We start from the raw sequence: 13,296 nt of genomic DNA on the forward strand, positions 1-13,296 counted from the left end.
GTAAACAAATGAAATGTATCTAAAAAAACATACTGAAAATAAATACATATAACATTAGATGTAAATGTATCTCCTGTAGTACATTTTGTAGTTAAGTGTTTACAATGTTAGATGTAGAGAATTATAGAACAAAAAATATTAGAAAATTATTTTTTTTAAAGTGGATATAGGCCTAACAGAAAAGAAATATTAACGTACAGATTCTAAGAACATAACATTTTGAATAAATTGTTTCTGGTCAAATCACATAATGGATTGGAGAAAATATAAGCAAAAAGAAAAACAAACAAAAGAGAGAATAACAATGAAATAGTTATTATTATTATTATAGAAGTAATCAATTATTGTATTGATCTGTTGAAGGTGAAATGAATAAATAGTGGTTAACGCCACAAAAGAGAGAGTGAAAAAAAGAACGAACGAGAAGGAAAAAACGACGATTCAGCGAGCAGAAAATATAAATAAGAATGAAACTGAATTAGTAAAACTAGTAAAACATTGGAAATTCAATGAAATGAATTATAAATACATAATCCAAATTGTTCAAGCAAAAAAAAACTAAAAGATCAATTATTTTGAATGAAGAATGAATGACTCTGAGAAACGAACGATTTAATATTCCCTGAAATGCATAATTTTTAACATTTAACATTATGGTAATGATTGCAAACAGCAGAAAACAAAGTAAACAACACGAACTTCTAAAAAAACAATAAATGTATAATAATTTAACTAGTAAAACAACCGAACAAGCTTACTCAAGGGTGTATACACATGGACATTCTATGAAATAAGTTATAAATACAATACAATCTAAAAACAAGTAAAACAAATCGTTAAAGCACTAAAAAACAAAAAGGTCAATCATTTTTGGAAAAATTAATGACTCTGAGAAACGAACGATTTAATATTCCCGGAAATGCATAATTTGCAACATTTAACATTATGGTAATGATTGAAAACAGCAGAAAACAACAGAAAACACTTTAATTAATTTATTAATTTAATTTAATTAATGACTCTGAGATAAGTATAAGATGTTAATGATTAAAAACAGCTGGAAAACAAAGTAAACAACAGAAACAAACTCTTAAAAAATGAATCTATAATGAAGAATAAAAAGTTCAAAGTTCAAACAATCTTTATTACAATAAAAAAAAAAAAAATCCAAAAAAGGTGACAAAAATAACTAGAATTACTGTAGGCCTATATATAAAATGAAAATGCACCGATCCGAATACTTTATTGAGGTAAAGATTATTGTATATTAAAATATTACACTTACTAATATTACGAGGATGACATAAACACATTGACAAAATGACCTATAAATATTAAAACTAACAATTTTTTTTTAATGGTAAATAAAAAAACAACTGATTGATTTATAAAGCAAAATGTGGTCGTATAGGCCTACATTATTACAATAATGCAAAAATCAGCAGCGGAAAATGTATAATATTCATTTATAATAACGATTCATTGGACTTGAAAACAAGTTGAAAGGACATGACATAATTCGGTGTCTCAATTAAGCACACAGATTAAGATGGAGGAACTATTTCGAAATAATGTCTCCATGGATAAAGCAAGAAGTGAATTTCTTAATTGTATAAATATATTATTTGCTAGCATTTGAATTGGCCTAATTGATTTCACATTAATTGATAGTTGATTATTACAATAGGCCTACTAATGATCAAGTTAAGGCAAACTGCATGTTCCTTTATCAATACAGTATTATTTTTATGTAGGCGTATTGCCGGTCAGATATTGCCAATAGCAAAGGTAATACCTGCACTAATAGATGATAATTCGTTTCCAAGACAAACACTCATGATAATTTAAACAAACTCTTTAAAAAAATATCTAGGAGTCGTGAGAAAAAAGCAATAGTGGAACTTGACATGACCTCTGCAATGTTGGAAGAATAGCATCTTTACAAAACTAAGTAGGCCTAAGACAATGTGTTATAACAAAAATAATTTGTATTTAATTCTATATATAGACATATATCTTAAAGATCTATTGTCCCCCAAAAACATTAAAATGATGGATAAAATGCAGTTTTAATCAAGTTATTCACTTCTGTAGAAAAAAAATCACCAAAAATTATTATTTCACTTTTAAAAAGAAAAAATAAATGGTTAATATTAACCAAAACCATTGTCTGAAAGACAATTTAGGTATTTGTTTGCTTTAAATTACATTTTTTTTTTCAGGAAAATAAATTTTTGTTTCGATCCAGTTTTTGGTCAAAGTGAATAACAACTGTATTAGGCCTATGTGACATTAAAATGGCAAATTCAACAAATATTTTTTAATTATTTATCTTAATATTTCTGTGAATCTAGGCATACTAAGCATTTGTTTTATCCAATGACTTATACCTAAGCGTTTATAAATTCTCCAGGCCGCAAAACGATTATTTCACAAGAAATCACAGCGACATTTAAACAGTTCAAAGCCCCGATCCATTACAGAATAAAATCGCGAGAATGAAACATTCCTGAGTTTTGAATGGTTGCGCATTTTCTTATACACATCACATAAACAGGCGCAACGCTTTCGATTCGCGCGAATAAATTTGCCTAGTGGAAAACAAATGCTTTCTTTATCGGAAAAAATACCGGTCCGGTAGACTTCAAATGACTAAACGAAAAACAATTGTGACACAGTCCATGTAATAACAAATTTAAAATAGTTTCGTGACAAGAATTGTCCGGACCAGTTGGACCAGTTTTAGCTCGCAATTACTGGTTCCTTTTAGTTCTTCTCAACTAGAACAAAGAGGGCGGTATGTGTATTTGCTGCATACCAATGCAGATTTCATTTTGGTTTAAATGATATTATTTTATGGCGGATGCATAAAAAGAAGAAAAAAAATGATGTTCCAAATACCCCCGACAATAAATTAATGCAATAGTCACAAGTAATGGTTTGTGAATGTTTTAAACCTAACCATTTTTTCACAGAGGACTTTAAAAACCACGTGGCCCGTTTTCTTGCGATCTAATGATACTATAATGTTATCCAAGTTGCACATTGGATTGGAAACTAACGTAAAGCTCTGTCTCTACACTATCACACTAGTTTGACAAAAAGTGTGATGATGAGCCTAAATATGGTAGTGATATGACGTCACCGTGTCCATAAATTATGGCACATAAAGTTTGATAGTGTATATATAGCTTAACATTGTTTTATTAAAGAGTACAGTATTTGTCCCCCAATAAAACACATGGACAATTAAGATTAATAAATCAAACCGGGAATAGCTCATTTTGCAAACAAAAATAATGATTTCACTTGACTAAAAATAGATTTTCAGTTGATTCAAATTATGGAGGAATTATGTATTTTATGTTAATAGAGTACCCTGTAAAAGACATTGCCTCAGGACAGAACTTATGCAAGACTTCGTCACTTTCAAGTTTGTAAAATAAACATGGATAAAGAGCGATAATCCCTTCCTCGTGTCAGAAGCTCAAGCAGATTAGGAAGATCATGAAATTAGACGCTAATGACCACTTGAAATCGTCTTACATTGTGCAAACTCGTGGTAAGTCACTGAATAGGAAATTATACCAAGCTGTATGTAATCTATATTTAAATCATGGAAGAGTGAGATCTAACTCTTTCCCTGATTTCAATACAATAATTGGCATCTGATCTGTATCAACAATGGGTGATCTCCGCTAGGTGGATTACTTATCTTTATAATTATTTCATATTTTTTGGCAGATACACACGACGTCGTTATATCCTAACATCCCAGTGAATGACTGACAGGTATTAAACTGATAGTTCAAGTGTGTTCAAAAAGGGTCATGATTTACTAAAGGTACTGATAACAAAGGTCACCATATTAATAACAATATTAATACACTATATTATAATAGATAATTTGAGTTTTAGATTATTTTTCCACGTGTGTATCAACAATGTTATGGTCATTATTTGGATTTGATAAGTGTATCATCGTTATCAAGTGTTGTAACATACCTGGGTGTATCCTTCCTATTAAATGGGTACATTTTGTATCAATCACATTGGTTCTATTACACGATAACAATGGTTCTATTAAACGGTTATATTTAATTGTTCTATTTCATGATCAGCTTGTTGTAAATATTTTAAAAATCGGAGCACTGAATCGGAGTATTCGAAAATGACTGATAAAAGATGAAAGCAGTGGATTAACTAATAACAGTTTCTGTTGGGGTGTTATAAAACAAACAATTAATCTTTTGCATTCGTATATTTATCGTTTCAAATGAGAACAGTCAATTTTTATTTTTTTTAGGGGAACTATGTATCTTTATATTAAAAAATGTTTAGGGCTATAAATGTGAAACTGCAGTGAACCCTGTGTACGGTCTTAGACAATGAAAACAAAGTTTGTGCTTCCGTAATCGTAAGGGGCGCTGTTTGTTACACAATACAGAAATAGATTTTAGAAGTTATTTTTTTAGAAAAGGAACAGAATTTGTAAGGTAATTATTTATTTGATATTTGGAAATGTATTATATTAAATATATTAATATAATACTGTAGGCCTACGACGATTGTTATAGTGTTATGCAATATCGTTTGTCAGTATGCCTTAGGTCTGCCTACTTTAGGCCTGTTTCTTTCAATGTTAGTGCATTTGTATTTATCCTATTGGTTTCGTAACTGTCAGAAAACGTTCGACTTAACGAAATAAAAAAATTGAATTGAATATAACGGGTCGCCTAAAAACATACATTTATCAAACATCAAAGAAATAATCGGACATTCGAGTAGCCCTACAGTATATCTCAAGTTTTTAGAATTAAAAACAGCACAGTAGGCCTAGGCCTACATAAGTAACTGATATTGATATTAATTCAAAAATGATTTTCGAATTTGTTACAATAGGCTTATAATACAAATGGTCATTTTAGAGTATAGCAAGTTTTACAAAGTAATGGTATGGATTAAGCGTACAGCTTTAATAACATTCTCAACATTTATATTCCATTTTGTGTAATAATTAAAAACAGATTTAGAAATCAGGCTATTGTGTATTATTATTTCATAGTAGCCTATTAACTTTTATTAAAAACTGTTTAACTTTTATCACTTTTATTAAAATAAAATGAAGAACATTTAATAAAATGGATATTGATGTATCTCACAGAATACACATTTTATTTTTCAACCGGCGTGGTACGCAGAGGTTCAATGCTAGTTATAGGTGGAACAATCAATTTTTAATGTTGGTCTTTTAGATTAAACAGTTTACGAAACATACCGGAACATTTGCAACTCAAGATAAGGGCGAAATAATTATTTTTAGATCCCAATTGTCTCCAAATCTCATTTAGTATTTAATCTAGGCCTATATAATAAAGTAGGAAAATGGCATGTGCATAGAATTTTTTAATACTGCAGTGTGATTTACTTTACCTTTAAAACTAATTCTTATCTTACACATGTTTCAATTTCCATGTAAATTATTACAATTTTATTTTTTTCCAAACGAAGTTTGCGTCGTAGCCAATAAGAAATTCGCTATCAATTCTCATGAATGTCAGTGGCATCAACTTTAATTATAATTGATACGACTAACCTATTTAGTATACATTAATTTATTTTACTAAATAAGATCTTAATATAATATATTACAGCAGAAAACCTATTTGTTGCTATATCGCACGTAATCACGTGGCAGTGACGTCAGAGTCCCCCTAGTTTACTTTTCAAAAGGAAAATGTAAACCACAGATTTCCTGACCACCCACTAAATCCTCTACCCATTTCAACAAAAATGTTTAAATCTCGGGTTAGTGATGTTTTAAACACCTCGTTTATTATATGATTTAGTGCGTCTTTTATGACGTGATGAAAATGCACACGTTTTTCATTCTCTCTGTGATCGGTGCATTCCGACGTCAATAAAAATTGCAAAACACATATTCGTCGTGTTTACGATTCAAACAGCTGAAAATAAACATGCTATAAACTATTGGTATACAGTGTTGATACTTTGCTGTTTGTCACTGACCCCCGACTACTCCGTCTTCTATTTCGAAGCTATTAAATACAGATCATGTCGTAACCGACAACCAAACTGTGTTTGAACTTTCCATGTTAGGCCGATATTTACGACAAACACTGAGGTGTAATTCATAAATCAAGCGGGACCTAACAAGTAATGATAAAAAAAATCTTCTTGACGTGAATTAGGCCTAAGCCGGACAAAAACGGTAAAGGAGAAAGTACCGTACTCATCTTTTTAAATAAAAATTAAGTTAGTTAACCATTGAGTAGTTATTCCACTTTATTCAAAATTGTTCAAAAAGACATAATGAATATTACTATTGCTATTCGCTAAACAAAATATGCAGAAAGTTGACACTTTTTCTATCTGAAAAAATTTCCTTTATTATATAGCATTTTAAAAAACACAATTCGATGAACCTGACAGAACTATTCATACGAAACTTTAGGAGAAATTTGTTAGATCGTTTTAAAAGACTACCGTACAATATTCAAAGTGTGGTTGAGATAAGAGGAAGAGATAATTGATTTCAAGAATATTAGGTGTAACTCATTTAAGAATGCGTTATTATCCTAAGCAGAGAATTCAGGACAGTCCAATCTCTAGCAAACATCTATATAAACTGAAAGATCCTTAGAACAAGGCCAACAGCCATTAAGTCGCGTGCTACAATGCATAGTGATACCGGACCGACAGACAGACAGACCGACACACAGACAGACCGACCAACCGACCGACATAGTGAATTATATAAAAATGACAAGGACGAAATAAACGACGAAACAACCTAACTTTTTTGAAGTTACAAATATTCTTTTACTTCTTATTTGTTTTCTTGTATTTAAGATCATCGGAATGGTTCTTTCAGATACCAGAGTAATCAATGAATAGAATTCACTAACTTAATGGGTTGTAACCACCAAAAGTACCAACTCATTTAAAAACAACTTTGATAAACATACAATTTTTATTTGAGAAGAGGCACCTTGCGAGTTTTACTCATCTTTTTTACTTGACTAAGGTAAGGTTAAGAATTACTAAGGTAAAAAAAAATGAGGGAAAAGTAGATCTTGAATTTATAAGATAAAAGCGACTATTTTTATATCGATGACTAAGAGAAATTTTTAAACGTGACAAATCTAGTCGTGAACCAACGACTTTAACAATAACATAATGTCTGGTTTATCTTCATTTACGAGTTCATAATCAAGTAGCCAGGACTTTAATAGTACCGTTATCATATGGGGTCAATTGAACTAAAGTAGTCTATGTGATAATATTATTTCATTGCCTAGGTCTCCTGTATCGTCAGAAATACAGTAGCTATGTATGTTAATTAAAGACATGACAACATTCATGAAAATCTTAAAAATTATAAGGCTCAATAACGTTCTTCAGTTTTTAACTTTAGCCGAAGGTTGTCAACCTTGTACATTAACGAGTTTTGCTGTCATAACATCGCACTTTGTTAACCACATTTTGGTGAATGAGCAGGCTGGGTCACGATTAGCCGAACAGCGACGCTAATTAAGCCTACCTAGAAACAATTAAAACACCATCATGGTGCAATTGATGGCAAGTTTGATGTAAACCCTAATCGATGTAAAATAGTATGAGCTGATCAAAAGTTACCTACCACCGACTGTCAAGCACCACGCCAATTATAAACACCTTTATTACAATCAATAACAATCACAACAACACAGTAACCCCTATTAAACTCGCATTATAAGGTAACATCATCAGGCTTTTAAATTAATAATCATATTAACCAGCGTTATTATTTTGCATAATAGGCTTGGGTATGTGCCTACGTTGACAACGAAGATGAACGAACACGTGTTCACTAAATATTTCTAATTGCAGTTTAAGACTTTTTAAAATTTAACAATGCTGATGTATAGATGAGAGAAAATGAGAAAGAGATTAAAAAGGATGGTCCATGATGATTATGGTGATGAAGATGATGCCTGGTATATCAGACCAGAGAGATAAGAAGAAGAGATTTCAAAATTCAAGATTTCAAGAATGTTTCGTCGAGATGAAATAACTTTTTTTTCTTTTAGTTAAAGGTGTATTGTCCCCCTGAAAAAATATTTTTTAAACATTTTTTTGTTGAATATTACCAAACATTAGATAGGAAAAACAATGTAATTTAAAGTAAAAAGTAGTCAAATTAGCTGCCAGCCAATTGGTTTTTCATTGAATTTAACCATTTGTTTGTCTTTTTATAAGTGAAAACATAATTTTTTTTAAGCTGCAAAATGAACTACTCAAAGTCTGATTTCATTAATCTTCGTTTTTCATGTTTTTTTGGGGACAATACATCTTTAAATTTATAAAACATTTTCATTGATCGAATAGGCGCACCATGCACGCAATGAGAACTAGACAAAAGTTTGTTTAGGCCTATCACAGACAGCTTTGGCTTACATTATGTTCTCTCTCGTCGGATCTGTCGTCATGCATACCAGTACGTTATTTGCTTATAGTTTATTTATAAATTTGTGGGATTTTAATGCTCTCAACAGATAGTATATAAAAACATCTTGAAGTAAACTAACTTACGTTTGCCCACCCATGTACTCGTCTTGGAAGGGATAAAACATAATCATTAACAACAATACAGTGCAGTGGAACGATCTAAAATGGGCCAAAATATGAATACAAAAACTTAGGAACCATGGTGAAAAGTTTAGGGCTAGCTAATAATATTATGCCAAAAGAAGTCATAGGTCGTGAGTTTCGATCAGGTGCCCTTATTATTTTACTTTTCTGTTGGTTACTATTATATTATGTATCTATTTTCCCAATTTTATCTTCAATTTGTTTCATTGTATTATAAATGAATACCGCTGTTATTATTGTTGCTGATTATTGAGTTATCCTAGAGGAATACAGCATCCGGACGCAGTGAGTTGTCTCATTGGTTGTATACTTAGGCAAGACACTTACTTACATTTGCCTCTCTCCACCCAGGTGTATAAATGGGTACTGGTTAGATCAGGACACTTGCCCTGATTACAAGCTGCATTATTATGGGAGTATGTTTCCATACGTGTTTGATCCAAAAAACGGCCGGGTTATTAACTATTTGTTAAGCGCCTTTGAGCATGTTTATTCATGAAAGGGCGCTATATAAATGTGGTATATGATCGTCAGTCTAAAAACACGTTAATACTCTGGTAAAATTACGCTGACGCATGCGCACGAGTATGTCTGTCAGTCATGCTACCGTATTACGCACCGTCCTATATTTAACAGGAAGAATGACAGAAAAGTAAGAAAGTAAGATTGACGTGCCTGTCGAAGAGCTTAAGGAAAAGAAAGAAATTGATACGGTCAAAATGCACATGGGTGCTGGGGTGTAACAATTACTCTTTTGTGGACGTTGTTTATATAAAGTCCAAGTTGTGTTTTTAAAACGCCTTTTATTAAACAAGAATACATCCTGATTTATGCTTTACAGGGTAAAGTATATAAAGCTGTGATAATAATAAAGTGCAACTGAATTTATCTTTTCTATCAGACAATGGCGGATCTAAAGAGGGACGCGTCTTCCTCTGAAATGATTTTATCTTCATGTGACCAAATGTTGATCAAATTTACAATTGTTGTTCTTATAGATGTAGTTACGGTATTATTTATAGGCCCACATGTTATTTTATGTTGAGGTTTAAGCTTTTATACCATCCAATTTCTTGATCTTCCATTAAAAAAGGGGGTAGGCTAATCACATTTAAGTTATCGGTTGCGCCTATTTTAGATCTATACAAGAATGTATGATATTAGTTCGGCAATTCATGATATATATCATTATCATTTGAACACTCTTCCCCTCTTCGACTTCTTCCCCTCAACGCAACGTACACATGAAGAGTTTCACCCGACACATTTGCGTATAAAAGTGTATTTATGTAACGTTTACGTCTTCGCCAAAAATGATTATATTTAAAATATTATTTTAACCAGGGAATGTTGAACGTCAATCAGTAAGATTGAATGTCATTCTGGAAGATTGAATTTCAATCTGTAAGATTGAATGTCAATCTGGAAGATCGAATGTTAACCTCGAAGAATGAATGTCAATCTGTAAGATTGAATGTCAATCTGTAAGATTGAATGTCAATCCGGAAGATTGAATGTAAATCTGGAAGATTGAATGTTAATCCTGGATGGTTTCTACCTATTTATATATTGCATACAAGATGCAGTTTGAACGTGTTTCTGTATATTTTTGTACGAAATTCGGCAGTGGTAGGCCATTTTGTTGTGGACAGGTATAGATTGTAGACAGTTTTATCGATAGAATACCGTATATAATTATAAATACATGTGTTGTCAAGTAACTTGTTTTACTTTAATTCTCGTGTAGACGAGTAATGGCTCTGTTTATTCGTTATTTTTAAACTTCGTCATTCCATCCACATTCAATCACCTCCTCAAGAATAAAATTTGTATTTTATAACAAAAATTCAATCAGGTGCAAACAATTTTACAAGCATAATTAAAATTACCTTTACAAATTGCTATTGAATTTTAATAAGCCGACGGCGAATTAAACTATGTCACTCAGATGTTAAACAAAGTTTCAATATAATATCGTACAATGCGCTTGACATTTTGTTAAATAAGGCGACGTTATGTAAACTTAAGTACGGTGATATTCTTAGCTGCGTGAATACAAGGTGTACAAATAAAACAAAGATTAAGAAAAACATCGCCGTACAGTTGACTAACACTTGTTCCTTTTGTAAAAAAATTACTGGCTATTCAAAGTGTCAAGAAATACAACAGTTTGCCGGTGTCAATCATTCTGTGTGTTTAGAGTGAAGGAAGGTTTGGCAAGTGTGAACTTTCCTTTTGCTTGCGTAAAGCAACTGTTCTACAACCCCAGTCGTATACAGACCGGGTGGTCAATTTCTTTTCAACAAAATTTCAAAATAAACAAGACACAAAACAACTTGGGTGGGCATGCTTAATTGATGTTAGAACTTTATAAACAAACTTTGCGGAAATTCTCGTCTCTGATTGGCTGACTGAGCGCGCAATTTGTAGAAATAGGCAGATAAGTGTGTATTGTTCGTTTCGCACGGGCAGCGAATGGGAACCATATAACTTGTTTTGTTTAAGCATTGTTACGGTTTCAATACCGCTATGAAAGTCATCCAAATTCAACATACAACATTTAAACAATCCTAAAACAAAAATCACGAAGACAAAACAAGAAGGTGAATAAGAGCCGCTGCTAGCGTTCCAGTTAGTTTATTCTGAAACGGTCTGCGGGTGACAGGAGGGCGTTCGTGGATTAGCTCAGTGCTCTAATATATACAAGCCTAATTATTTATCATAATAACTTCACACATTCTAGAAACAGATAGAGACATAAATTGACGGAGTTGCCTGCTGAGCATATTCAACTTAGTTGCATCAAGATGGCTTCCCTTAGCAGTCTTTACCAGGCTTTTCCACACCATTATGGACACATACAATTTCCAACTTATTCGACACCTTGTTTCTACGGTCTTCGAGACAACGCATATGCTACTGCGGCTGCCGCAGCTGCCGGTTATCATTTTGGACTGTTGCCGTCCCTAGAGAGAAGGGAAACTCCTCAGAAGCCGCCATATTCGTACATAGCTCTGATCGCTATGGCAATCCGTGGATCCAGTGAAAAGAAACTAACATTAAGTGGAATATATCAATACATTATGGATAACTTTCCTTATTACCATGACAACAAACAAGGCTGGCAGAACTCTATACGACACAATCTCAGCCTCAATGACTGTTTCGTAAAATTACAACGAGAAAAGGGAAAACCCGGAAAAGGTAATTACTGGACACTGGCTCCAGATTGTGAAGAGATGTTCGAAAATGGAAATTTTCGTCGACGAAAGCGACGACCAAAGGCGTTCCCCAATTCAACCAACAGTGACGAAACCGACAAAAGTGACGACGGTGGATCAGAATTCGCGAATGAGGACAAATCTGACAGAGAGAATGAAAGTGACGAGAATAATAAGAACTCAAGCTGTGATTACACTAATGTAACCGGGAAAGCATGCGAAAACCGCACTGGTAAGCGTGCCCCTGGGACAGACGTACGCGATTATGACGATCATTGCGTGGAGCGTGCGTCTGGAAATGTAGGCCTACGAGATGGCGCGGATTCCGGTAAGGACGCTAGAAACGAAATCCGGTACGAGCGTTCAACACGTGATCATTTAACTTTACCATGTAAAGCAAATGACGAAAGTCATACTGGTGAACATGTAAACTCGGACTTTCAAAAAAACATTTGTATAAACGAAATTAGTAATCGTTCGGAACCACCAACTTCACATAAATTGACTTCTTTCAGTATTGAAAATCTGTTAGGAAAACCAAGTTTGAAAAGAAAGCGATCTCATTCATGCGAGGAAGAAGAAATTAAGAAGTCGAGTAGACCTACAAACGACAATTTGAAAGTTAAACAATTTGAACAATCTGATAGATTAACGGAAAAGGTGGACATAGTGAAGGAGGAAAATGCGACTGTTACACACAGTCCTCCACTTAAAACTCAACGAGTTTCGCCTAAATCTGAATCTCTTAATATTACAATACCGTCAGCATACAACCGAGGCTCACCAAGTCCAAACCAAGAATTCGTTCACAGACTCCGTAGCTTATACGACACTCGTAGCCCGATCGCATACGGTTCTTACCCGTCGGTTCGCTATCAGCCTTCGTCGTATGCACAGTTGACGTGCCCTAGCCAACGTGACGTATCGCTGCCTCACCAAGCTTACGTAACTATTCCATATGGAGTTTCACAGTGGAAAGCGGAGAATAGTTATAAGAGAGACACCATAAATGTGTTTGGATTCTAAATAATATGTATCGACACAAACAATCAAATACTGATATTATATTATAACAGAGAGAACAAAGAACAGACAATGAAATATATTTTTCTAAAATTAATTGTTTATTGTGTACGAATTGTGTGTTAGGCCTATAACAAAAAACGTTATATTGTGTATTGCTCTATCCTCATGCTACTAAATAGTACTTTCAAACCTTATTGTAATTAATTTATTTAAAAATAGCAGTCAGCTAAATAATTTTGATTTTAATTTTAGTGTGATTTTTTTGTATGTGGTATACTTTATTAACAATAAGATATAAAAACATTTTTAAATAATAAATTTAGCTTTTGAGAGTGTGTAGTCTAGATGGCTACGTTTATAGCGTACATTTATTTATATATCAAAATGTATTATA

General features: G+C 32.8%; 1 protein-coding gene across 1 annotated transcript; it reads left to right on the forward strand.

The window, feature by feature from the left end:
- The first annotated feature begins 11,326 nt into the window (after window positions 1-11,326).
- Window positions 11,327-13,296, forward strand: LOC144850088 (uncharacterized). Its single transcript, XM_078707279.1, has one exon. The coding sequence runs from the start codon at window positions 11,463-11,465 to the stop codon at window positions 12,900-12,902; it is 1,440 nt and encodes a 479-aa protein (XP_078563405.1). The 5' UTR covers window positions 11,327-11,462; the 3' UTR covers window positions 12,903-13,296.

Source organism: Antedon bifida, chromosome 8 (assembly GCF_963402885.1).
Source record: "Antedon bifida chromosome 8, ecAntBifi1.1, whole genome shotgun sequence".
NCBI classification, from domain to species: Eukaryota; Metazoa; Echinodermata; class Crinoidea; order Comatulida; family Antedonidae; genus Antedon; species Antedon bifida.